The sequence below is a fragment of the Rattus norvegicus genome, chromosome 7, assembly GCF_021556685.1.
Source record: "Rattus norvegicus strain SHRSP/BbbUtx chromosome 7, alternate assembly SHRSP_T2T, whole genome shotgun sequence".
Classification (NCBI taxonomy): domain Eukaryota; kingdom Metazoa; phylum Chordata; class Mammalia; order Rodentia; family Muridae; genus Rattus; species Rattus norvegicus.
Window position 1 is genome coordinate 50271390 of NC_141540.1, and position 12624 is coordinate 50284013.

General features: G+C 37.3%; 1 protein-coding gene and 1 pseudogene across 4 annotated transcripts in view; both read right to left on the reverse strand.

The window, feature by feature from the left end:
* Tmtc2 (transmembrane O-mannosyltransferase targeting cadherins 2) overlaps positions 1 to 12624 on the reverse strand; it is a 413503-nt gene that overhangs the window by 174113 nt on the left and 226766 nt on the right. For all 4 annotated transcript variants that reach the window (XM_087556320.1, NM_001171177.2, XM_087556321.1 and 1 more), the window contains 1 exon segment: positions 10338 to 10452. In XM_087556320.1, coding sequence (XP_087412446.1) covers positions 10338 to 10452 — 115 coding nt within the window.
* Positions 2359 to 2457, reverse strand: LOC120093898 (U6 spliceosomal RNA; annotated as a pseudogene).

Sequence of the window (12624 nt, forward strand, 5' to 3'; positions counted from 1 at the left end):
GAAGTTCTTATTGTACAAATCTTTTACTTGCTTGGTTAAAGTCACACCGAGGTACTTTATATTATTTGGGTCTATTATGAAAAGTGTCGTTTCCCTAATTTCTTTCTCGGCTTGTTTCTCTTTTGTGTAGAGGAAGGCTACTGATTTATTTGAGTTAATTTTATACCCAGCCACTTTGCTGAAGTTGTTTATCAGCTTTAGTAGTTCTCTGGTGGAACTTTTGGGATCACTTAAATATACTAGCATATCATCTGCAAATAGTGATATTTTGACTTCTTCTTTTCCGATCTGTATCCCCTTGACCTCCTGTTGTTGTCTGATTGCTCTGGCTAGAACTTCAAGAACTATATTGAATAAGTAGGGAGAGAGTGGGCAGCCTTGTCTAGTCCCTGATTTTAGTGGGATTGCTTCAAGTTTCTCTCCATTTAGTTTAATGTTAGCAACTGGTTTGCTGTATATGGCTTTTACTATGTTTTGGTATAGGCCTTGAATTCCTATTCTTTCCAGGACTTTTATCATGAAGGGGTGTTGAATTTTGTCAAATGCTTTCTCAGCGTCTAATGAAATGATCATCTGGTTTTCTTCTTTCAGTTTATTTATATAATGGATCACGTTGATGGTTTTCCATATATTAAACCATCCCTGCATGCCTGGGATGAAGCCTACTTGATCATGGTGGATGATTGTTTTGATGTGCTCTTGGATTCGGTTTGCCAGAATTTTATTGAGTATTTTTGCGTCAATATTCATAAGGGAAATTGGTCTGAAGTTCTCTTTCTTTGTTGGGTCTTTGTGTGGTTTAGGTATAAGAGTAATTGTGGCTTCATAGAAGGAATTCGGTAGTGCTCCATCTGTTTCAATTTTGTGGAATAGTTTGGATAGTATTGGTATGAGGTCTTCTATGAAGGTTTGATAGAATTCTGCACTAAACCCGTCTGGACCTGGGCTCTTTTTGGTTGGGAGACCTTTAATGACTACTTCTATTTCCTTAGGAGTTATGGGGTTGTTTAACTGGTTTATCTGTTCCTGATTTAACTTCGGTACCTGGTATCTGTCTAGGAAATTGTCCATTTCCTGCAGATTTTCAAGTTTTGTTGAATATAGGCTTTTATAGTAAGATCTGATGATTTTTTAAATTTCCTCTGAATCTGTAGTTATGTCTCCCTTTTCATTTCTGATGTTGTTAATTTGGATACACTCTCTGTGTCCTCTTGTTAGTCTGGCTAAGGGTTTATCTATCTTGTTGATTTTCTCAAAGAACCAACTTTTGGTTCTGTTGATTCTTTCTATGGTCCTTTTTGTTTCTACTTGGTTGATTTCAGCTCTGAGTTTGATTATTTCCTGCCTTCTACTCCTCCTGGGTGTATTTGCTTCTTTTTGTTCTAGAGCTTTTAGGTGTGCTGTCAAGCTGCTGACATATGCTCTTCCCTGTTTCTTTCTGCAGGCACTCAGAACTATGAGTTTTCCTCTTAGCACAGCTTTCATTGTGTCCCATAAGTTTGCATATGTTGTACCTTCATTTTCATTAAATTCTAAAACATCTTTAATTTCTTTCTTTATTTCTTCCTTGACCAGGTTATCATTGAGTAGAGCATTGTTCAATTTCCACGTATATGTGGGCATTCTTCCCTTATTGTTATTGAAGACCAGTTTTAGGCCGTGGTGGTCCGATAGCATGCATGGGATTATTTCTATCTTTCTGTACCTGTTGAGGCCCGTTCTTTGACCAATTATATGGTCAATTTTGGAGAAAGTACCATGAGGAGCTGAGAAGAAGGTATATCCTTTTGCTTTAGGGTAGAATGTTCTATAAATATCTGTTAAATCCATTTGGCTCATGACTTCTCTTAGTCTGTCTACGTCTCTGTTTAATTTCTGTTTCCATGATCTGTCCATTGATGAGAGTGGGGTGTTGAAATCTCCTACTATTATTGTGTGAGGTGCAATGTGTGTTTTGAGCTTTAGTAAGGTTTCTTTTACGTATGTAGGTGCCCTTGTATTGGTGGCATAGATATTTAGGATTGAGAGTTCATCTTGGTGGATTTTTCCTTTGATGAATATGAAGTGTCCTTCCTTATCTTTTTTGATGACTTTTAGTTGAAAATTGATTTTATTTGATATTAGAATGGCTACTCCAGCTTGCTTCCTCCGACCATTTGCTTGGAAAGTTGTTTTCCAGCCTTTCCCTCTAAGGTAGTGCCTGTCTTTGTCTCTGAGGTGTGTTTCCTGTAGGCAGCAGAATGCAGGGTCCTTGTTGCATATCCAGTTTGTTAATCTATGTCTTTTTATTGGGGAGTTGAGGCCATTGATGTTGAGAGATATTAAGGAATAGTGATTATTGCTTCCTGTTATATTCATAAAAATATGGAACACTTTCCGTGTCCTCCTTGCGCAGGGGCCATGCTAATCTTCTCTGTATCGTTCCGATTTTAGTATATGTGCTGCCAAAGCGAGCACATAAACACGATTTCTAATCTTAACTCATGAAAACTTTATAAAACCATGAAAACCGAAATGGCAAAAATTTCAGAGTATGCTTTTACTCTTTTCCCTTTTCCTTTTCCTTTCTTTTGTTGGTGTCATTGTTGTTGTTTTTAATCCCATCTTCTCCAGTTAATCATCTGTGAATTCTTTGCAGCTAGGCAAACACCTAGATCATTATATATTAATTCTCTTTTCTGAATCTACAGCTGGCATTTTGAAAAGATAGACTTACCTAAATATGTGAATCCTGTAAATCTTTACCAAAACTCTAAACTGGATGCTTGAGTGGTAAAGTGTACTTAAGAACATTGTTAGTTGATACAAGTATTAAGCATAGTCCACCTGCCCTACTTTCAAAAATCACTTTTTTTAAATATCAAAAATTTCCTAATACTAGAAATGTATTTTCATTAGATCTATTTTTGTGTGAGAACAATTAGTATCTCATTAACTGTACAAATTCTATCATAAAATATCTAAGGGATAAGAAGACATAAATATATAGATGTATATATACTTAACCCAAACTCTAGATCTTAACCAAAGAAAGAGAAAAGGACGCCTTGAATGTAATACTAGATTCTTTGGTGTGTCACTGAATAGACTCCATTTTCATGTCAAGGTTACATTATGCAAGGTTACACTTGTGTAGTAACTGTGTGAGAAAAATTATCAAGTACAATGAAAGACATATGATAGCATTGGAGCTTGCCACATGAATAAGTAAGTGTCTGGAACCCCAATTTATTCTGGGAACGTGGAAAGTACCAGCCGGGTTGCACATCCATAACATTAGCTGACCGCTGACCATGCTGCAGTGGAATCTCACTCCACTTCCCTTTAAAGAAAAAAAACAGAACAATTCTGCAAACCCCTGTTTGTTAATTATCATTCGAGGCCAGTCACCTGATCAGACGGGCCCTGGCCATGTCTCTCTATCACAGTACCCTGTTTCACTCCAAAAAGACTTGGTAGTAAATCCTGTTTTGACCTTTAAATATTTGGCCAGTTTATTTTTCTTCTTATAACCACCGACTGGCACTTCGTAGGTACCAAGACTTACTTCCGTATTTAGGCCAAGCTATCTCACCAACTGTAACTACAATTTTTTTTGTCTTCTGAACTCACGAAGTTTCTCAAACTAGCCCGGAATAGACAAGAGGACCTCTAAAACACTTGCTGTTACTGGTTGTATGACGACAACTTGGAACTCCATCCTTGGTAGTCGTCTGAAGGCTTTAGTTCACAGCTATTGCAACTCTTTGGGTGAAGCTGTGGAACCTTTGGGTGGTGGAACCTTTTACAGGAAGTACGTCACTGGAGGCAGGCTTTAACTGTTACTGGTCTCATACTACTTCCTGCTCACTCTCTGCTTGTGCTTAGCAGTTGAAGATGTGTCTGAGGTGTGAATTCCCAGTTTCCTGTTTCAGCCACCATGCATGCCGCCCCCTTGCTACCATGAATCCCTGCAATGATGAGTTTTTATCTGTCTGGAACCGTGGGCCAAACCAAACTCCTCCTTCTGCGAATTGCTCTCACGAAGATATTTTTATCACAGCGACAGAAAACTAAAGCTGCTTCCATTTTCCTTCAAGGCTGCTTCCACTGAAGAGACTTCCTCCTAAGGCGGTTTTGAACATCATAAAAAACATAAACCACTGAAGCCCATGTAAGTGTTTTAGTTTCTAAAAAGAATCAACTGCCTGCTGACCACTCCTCTTCAGATTAAACATCATTGCTTCAATGGAACTGAATCTCCTTATCAGTGAGATCTGTGGGGAAAGATTTACATATATGTCTAAAAGGGTCTGCTGGGTTCTAATACACATTACGTGGCATGGAAACTTATGTGAAAATAAGGTTATCACAGTAATAATTAGTTCACATGGAAAATTAATGTGAACTCATAAGTCATAAACCTCTATTTTAACCCAGTTTAAGTATTTTGCTCATGGTAGCCTCAAATGACACAAGGAAGCAAAAACCAACACTAATACACGTGTGCAAACAAAGGAATGCATTTCGTCAGCAGGCGGTTGATTCAAGAAGTTCTTTTTGTCAGTTTGATGTTTCGAAACAGGGTCCTGTGTAGCATATAACTTGTTATTTTGGAGAAAAGGCTATTGAGCTTCTAATCCTCCTGCTTCTACCTCCTGGGCACAAGGATTAAAGTCATACATGATCCCACTTAATAAGAATGTTATTTATAAGACAGAATCATCTTGCATCTGATCAAAATGCATATTTCAGGGGGTAGGGTTATGAATATCTACTATGAGTCACAGAGTATTCTTCCTACTTTGATAGAGATTCCATACCTCCCTATGAAGATGGCAAATATAGTTAGAAATCCCATGGAGAAAACAATAACAAAGCCTCTGCTGAATACGAGAGTCAAGTCCGTGCTTTTCACTAAAGCTTTTCACTGAATACAGAGTTGACATTCTTTATTATGTGTTACGGTATTATTCCATTCTTAGTCTGCTTAGATTCTTAACTTTCTGAGGTAGCTACCAATCAAATGCCTTTTTGACATATCTAGAGATTATATTTTTTTTCTCCTGACTTTTTAAATTAAGAGTGTGGTAACTGAATGGCAATATTAAACACATCACCATTAATCCCAGACTAAATCCCACCTGGCTGTAGTTGGTTAATCTTTCAGATAGTCCTCTCAGCCTCTATATTAATTTCAAGACAGGAGTGCATTTGTGCTCATTAGCATGACTTGTCTATCGCGGTTTCCGATTTATTGTTTCTTGTTTGAGTCTTATTTTGACTGGGGAGGGGAACACTGGCAGGTTTTCTTTTCAGATGTGTGTATGTAATTTTACCAAGTTTTGCCTTCAGTATAATCTGCCTTCTTAAAAAAATAAGAAAGAAAAGTCGTTAGTGAAATAATTATGTCTTCTTTGAGGATCTTGCAGAAGCCACTTGCAAAGCAATTTCACTGTTTTTTTTTTTTTCTAAGAAATAATTCAATGTTTCTTGAACTTTCCCAAGGTGTTTGACTCAGATTGCATTTTATTCTTTGGCCCGAACTGAGCAGCTGTATTTTCCCAGGAAAGTATAAGCAGAATTTTCACATGTTTACTATGTGTGTTATTTTAAGCATTCATATATCTGTTATAACAATACCTTTCTCCTTTCTGGGGTTGCACTTGAGATTTTCTATTCTTTCCTATATCACCCTAGCTAGATTTTCAGATCTTTCCCTATTCCTGCCTGTCACTTCTCCAAAGTCTAATTCATTGATATTTTCTTTTTACTTCCCTCAAATCTAAACATTGTTTTCTTTCTCCTTGTCAAGCTTCACAGGGTGGACACTTGGATTCTAACAACACAGAAGAATGGTAAAATCTCAATTATATTCAAATATGATCTCTCTATAAGATAATCAAAAATTGATTATACTACATTAAACGTATTATCTGCCTTCTCAAACTGAAAGAAAATTAAATGTTTTACTGAATCAGAAACTGAAATCCAGTGTTCTACTAAATTAGCTGTTTAAAAGAAAAGGCTGCCAGAAATAAAGGAAAGGGCACAGCCATTTTTCAGAAAAAAAGATTGTATTTCAGAAATCAGAGAGCATCACAGTTAAAAGCTTGAAAGTCAACTATGTATTTACAAAACATGATTATGTAAATCAGGGAACAATATCTCAAGGGCTTTGTCTCTAAAAATATGTTATACTCTAAAAGAAAAGCCAACAGACACACATAGATCTTCTAAAACTGGTTTAAAATAATTTACTGCATGAAACATGCAACTTTAGTGATTTGTAAAAACGAATAAAAAATTAGCTATGTGGTTTGCTAAGAATATTTGTTAAGAATAGAATGAAACATGGCCTTAAATCTCACAATACATGGCTATTGTCCTTAAGATGGACTGAAATCATATCAAATACAATAACTAACATGCTTCTTGCAACATTTCTTGAAAGCAAATCTTGGCACAGGCATGCAGTCCCACTATGAATCTAGTCAGGTTGATATGCAGGATGGTCAGTTACGTCATAAAGTCAGTACCTGGGCCAAAAGTAGCTTGTTGCATTATTTTAGATTTAATCACAACTACTTTATTTCTCTCTGTAAAGGTATCCCAATTGTTTCTTTTTTGGAATTTGAAATTTGCATATTGAAAGTTTCCTGTCCATACTGTCCTCGTCTTATGCCTATCTATTTAAACAAACATGCGAGTGTAGGTGTGATACACAGTCAGAGGAGCATATGTTCAGATGACAGTTGAGTGTGTGTGTGTGTGTGTGTGTGTGTGACCTTAGAAAAGTTATCTCTGAGTCTCACTGACTTCTTTCTTTTACTCTGTTCAGAGGCTACTGGGATGCAATGTAAAGGAGCTAAACTGTATGGAGTGGAGGAAGGGAAATGTGTATTCTTTGAAAGAATTGAAATAAAAAGAATGTTACACACATACAACTTCTATGGTGGGGGTAGGGCACAGAACATTTTCAAACACCATATCACATAAACAGAGAATATAAGAGAATATAACCTGTGCGTATATATCTCTGATGTGATATGAAATGATTCCTGACCTCCCCCCCTCCCAAAAATCTCACACTTCTGCAACCTTTTTAGGCAATGTTCACTCAACTTTAGCCATAATTCCATATCACTTAGGCCTTTCTTACTTAATATTTCCAAATCACCCTTTCCCTCTATTCTTACATGAACCAATATTCAGATGTGCTATTTAAAGTCATTGTCTAGTATTTTAATTCTTTTATTCTGATAGGTACATGTCATTTTCAAAATAAATCCCAACTTGGTTTTGTCCATATAAGTCATTTCAGTTCTCTAAAGGAGGAGGAGGGCATAGAATAACTAATTCTTCAAGGGAGACAATTCAGTAAAGCTCAGATAGCTCTGTCTATTTGCCCTCTCTGCTTACCCAGGCACTCACACGTTCTTATTAGATGGACATTGTAAATGGACAAGTTGGCTTGCTGGCTAGTTTAATGCCAATTTAACAAAGGTTAGACAAAGTCATCCAGAAAAGCTATCCAGGGGCAATTAGAAAATCCCTTCATAATACTGAGCTGTAGGCAGGCCTTTACAGCATTTTCTTGGTGATTGATGAGAGAGTCCAGCCCATTGTGAGTGGTGCCATCCCTGAGGTGGTAGTCCTCAGTTCTATTAGAAAGCTGTCTGAGCAAGCCATGGGGACCATGCAAATAAGTAGCATCCCTCCATGGCCTCTGCATCAGTTCCTCCTGCCATGTTCCTGCCCTGTTTGAGTTCCTATCCTGGCTTGTTTCAATAATGGACTACATTGTGAAAGTTGAAGCAAAATAAACCCTTTCCCTTCCAATTTGCTTTCTGGCAATGGTGTATTATAGCAGCAATGGAAACTCTTAGACAAGTTAAGGAAAAGGGGAGTGGGAAGAGGAGAAGGACAATGGGAGGGGCTGACTAGGAGAGGGACAGGGAGCAGGATGTAAAGTGAAGGAGTAAGCAAAAATTAAATTATTAAAAAAAGACAGGATTGTCTAGTGGAATATTTTTATGTTATTAGTAAAGCATAATTGGGGATAAAACATATTGCCTTTAAACCCCTGCCTAACACGTGCCACCAATGAGTAAGTGACTCATACATAAGTCACTTGCCTTTGTAACTCAAGACACGGTATAGTTGTGAAATTCTTGTCTAGCACATACCATAATACAAGAACACTTGGCATAGAGGAAAAATAATTTACCAGAGGCTATACCTGTGACTAACAAACAAAATACTCTCAATAAAGGAGTAGTAATTGGCTAGTTTATTTACTTCCCTGAATATACAAGAAAAAACACTATATCCCGTATTGCAAGGCATAAGGTCCTTTGGCAAATATATCTATATCCACCTATTTATATGAATGTATACATTCATAGAGAAAAGATATGCATACAAATGTGTTAAAACTGATACCATCCTTTCTCATTAAATAAAGCTTACACCAGTAATAAAGTCATAAAAATAGTTTAAATGATGAAGTCATGAGATGCTCAAAGAGAACCTAAATATATACATTCAGTATTTCATTAAAGAACAAGAAATACGTTCCAGTTACTTCAGGAAGATAAAGACATATTTGGGGAAGCATGAATCACAGGACCAAGAGAAGGAATCATACAAAGGTTGTACTGTATTGGAAGAAATTCTAGGTAAGGAAAAAAGCATCACACCTCATGCAATTCCAAAATCCCTCTACTGACACACTCTTGTCAGAGGACAACAGATTTGTACTCCACTGCTAACGTCAGGGTCCTAGACTCTAGGAGGTTGAACACAACATAAACATCTACAGAGCTTCTCTTTAAATGCCTGCCTCCTTTTCTATTTATGTTTATCTTTAATAGCATTTTATATCAATTTTTGGACTAAAACACTCAAAAGATTTAGATAACAAGGACATAAATGTATACAAAAATTCAAGCTTATGAGTTTTTGATAGCTTATTATACAATATTCATAAAGCAGAAGAAGGAGGCATCAAATTCGAAGAGCGCTCACTTTCTTGTACGGAACTGGTCCCCTATGGATCCACAGCAACTCTGAAAGAGCCTTAGTAGGTGTTATGCAGTCCTACCCACTCTGCCTAGAATTTGATCCATGGAAGCATATGGCTTCATGTATCATTCAAAGAAACTCTCCAGGATGAAAGTGGACAGAATGGCAGAGAATTATGGGAGGCAGGAGAGAGACAGAGAGCAGATGTGACATCGATATTCTTTTGCAGCAAAAGTGAAACGAGCTAGGAGATTACATCCATAAACTCTGAGAGCTATCTTCTACATGCCTTAGTGACCCTCTGAGAACAAAGAGGAACAATAAAACTGCATTTTATATACCAAGTATCTGGATCTAACTCTCTTTGCATCCTACCAACCCTAAAAGTTTCCACTACAGAAGTCAATAAACTAGATACTCTTTAGTGTTTCAGCTAGCTATAACATGTAAAAATCCCTAAATGTAGAAGGCAAAGGAAAGGATTCAAATTTAGTTTTCATTTACCATTCCAAACCCACGATGTCTCAGGGAATGGTCCATCCAAAAGGCAAAGATAACTTAGCCCTTGAGGATTCTTTTTCAAACTCAATACTGAGGAATATTTTGAGTTACGCTATTATGGAAACTTGGATAAACTCATGAGTAGTTCCGAAGAACTTATCAACCTACACGATCAAGAGGAAAGTCTACCTAACTACAATCTCTCTGCTATGGCCCAAGCTGAGTATATATTCTACATATGCTTTGACACAAAGTTTTAGCGAATATTGTTTAATATTTCTGTTTACATGTCACGTCAAATTTCTAAAATTTTATATTTACCTAAGTTTGAGCAGAACATATTTTTTATGTTAAAAAGCAATTATGCCAAGTTTTTATATGGAATATTTTTTCAAAACAATTTAAACATGTATCAATACACATGAATATAGATGACATGGCCTCAAAGAGAGAAAGCACAAATACCACTCACCTACCGATCTCAGAGGCCTAATTTTGAGAGAGAGAGAGAGAGGAAGAAGAAGAAGAAGAAGAAGAAGGAGGAGGAGGAGGAGGAGGAGGAGGAGGAGGAGGAGAAGGAGAAGGAGAAGGAGAAGGAGAAGGAGAAGGAGAAGAAGAAGAAGAAAAGAAGAAGAAGAAGAAGAAGAAGAAGAAGAAGAAGAAGAAGAAGAAGAAGAAGAAGAAGAAGAAGAAGAAGAAAAGAAAGAAAGACAGTCAATTTCAGAAAATAGGTATCAGCCAGCATCTCCATTCCTATTAGTTCACTCAGTTGTCTTTCTCAAAGCAGGTTTCAAACACGAGATTAATCAGAGGAAGCAAAGCATACTCACAAATTATACAGCATGTCAGCCATGTTGCTGCGGTAGTACAGAGCATTTCTATAGGCGATTTCAGCTTCAGAGATTTTACTCTGACTCTTCAGAACATTTCCAAGGTTACCCCATGCTGGCAAGAAGAAAAAGAAGTATTCAAGCTGAGTGACAATCCAATTACATATGACAAAATATCCGTCTATCGGGAAACACCACGGGGAGGAAAAAAGAAACCTTCGTAAAACATTTTATGGGCAAAATTTATTTCCTTTATGCTCTAACGTTTCATCAAGCCAAGAGATTAAATACATTCAACGTCTAAAATAATTCAAGCAATCATTATGGCTCTAAGCTGGTGCATACGTACAGTTCATCACGGTGCCAAGAACAACGTTATCTTAAGGTCTCCTACAAAGACTACATGTTCTTTCAAGTTCCCGTAGGGGTCTTCGTGGTCTGAAATTATTGCATATATACTGGACTGGAAGCAGTAAGGCATCATCTTAAAATAAACCAAGATATCATCCGACTACGGAAGAACTGATAAATGCCACAGAACACTTGAAGATGAAAAGCACAGGAAAAGAAACAAGATCAAAGCTACGAAGAGACCTGATAGGTGTTAGAACATGTGAGTAGAATATTATGCTTCTGAGCACAATTAATCCACATGAGATCTGTTAAAAAAAAAAAAAAACGTGCGCTATTAATTCTGTAAGTAAATGTGAGGATAAGAAGTAAAGTGAGGATAAGAAGGCTTATACACTGAGACAGATCGACTTGGGTGGATATTGAAATAATCAACGGATGTCTAAAGTATCCATTTGTATGCATTAAAAAACATGGAGAATCTTTCACTGTCCAAAATCCCCGTGTTTCTATAACTTAATCCGCCTTAACCTTAGTTGCTACATATAATGTACCTTGTATCCTTTTATTATCTACAGAGAAAATTGATCTGTCATATTGCAAATGCTTTCATGGCAAAATGAAGACACTGAACTCACAATTATCTCCCCACAAATAGCACCCCATGTCTGGCTTCGCGCTTGACATGTGCCGTCTCGTAAACTCTCCTAACACAGGCCTCGTGTGTGCAGCTATTCTGTGGATGAAGTAGCACTAAAGATGTGCAGGGTTAATGCTGAAGCAGAAATTCTGATCCAACACTGATTAACCTAGGCCTGCCCTATCCTCTAATGAATATTCTCATACTAGGTTCACCTTTACCACAAAACGGCATCCATCCACTGTGAACTGCTCCATAGCCCGTGGGCTCACAGAAACCATTAGCATTCAATTTAAAAAGTGAAGCACTAAAAATATCATCAAGTAAACTACGCATTTGACAACAGGAACTAAGAACAGAAAAACCGTAAGACGTGTTCCTATTTAATAGGCAATGACACTACTCTTTATGCCTGAAGTCTCTCATCTTCAAATTAATAAGGGTTAGGCCCTGTGGAACTTCTAATAGTTTTTGTTTTCAAGCCACTTTACTTAATCCCTGTCCGAGTTCTGCTTCGATCAAGAATTAGTAAAACAGATTTACAGTGAATTGACTCTTCAGAATACATGCACATGTTAACTTACACAATGAAAGACAAAAGGGCAACCAGTCTCACCCTCAAAGATACTAAAGAAAACTGCAGCCAGGATATACTGAAAGTAAATATTTTAAGGCATATTTCTAGAGAAATAAATGGCTTCTTCGTTAAGATTTTATGTCTTAATTAAACCATAGCTAACAAGTGTCCCTCTGGACAGCAGCAGACATAGCTAGCTTTATATCAAGAATGTATGTTTGCACATTTGGTTGTGTGTTCATTTACTCAACAATGAATGCAATCAGATACTGGTAAATTCTCTTTTTGCCAACAACAAGAACAAGGTAATAGTTAATACAGCTCAAGGTAATAGTTAATACAGATGGTCAGTCTGGCTACACTGGAACATGCCCAGGATGTTACTATAACACATTTCTGTTATGTCTGTCAAGGTTTCCAGAGATAATGAGATGAGTCTCTGACCTACGGAAAGACTTAAACTTCGAATAGACTGTAGGGAGATGGTTCAAGTGTCGGGGAGGGACCTAGTTAGAAAACTAAGTTCTTCAGAAAGACCCAGTGGAGTATTTTGAGACCCTGGTCCCTTCCGCTGTCTCTCTCTGCTTCCTTTCCAACATAAGGTGGGCTCTTCAGTCCTGCCGCATACTCCCCTCATGACATTCTACCCTGCCTCAGGCTTGAAGCATGTTTCAACCAGGCTTGGAGGGAAACCTCTGATACTGGAAGTAAAGCATCCA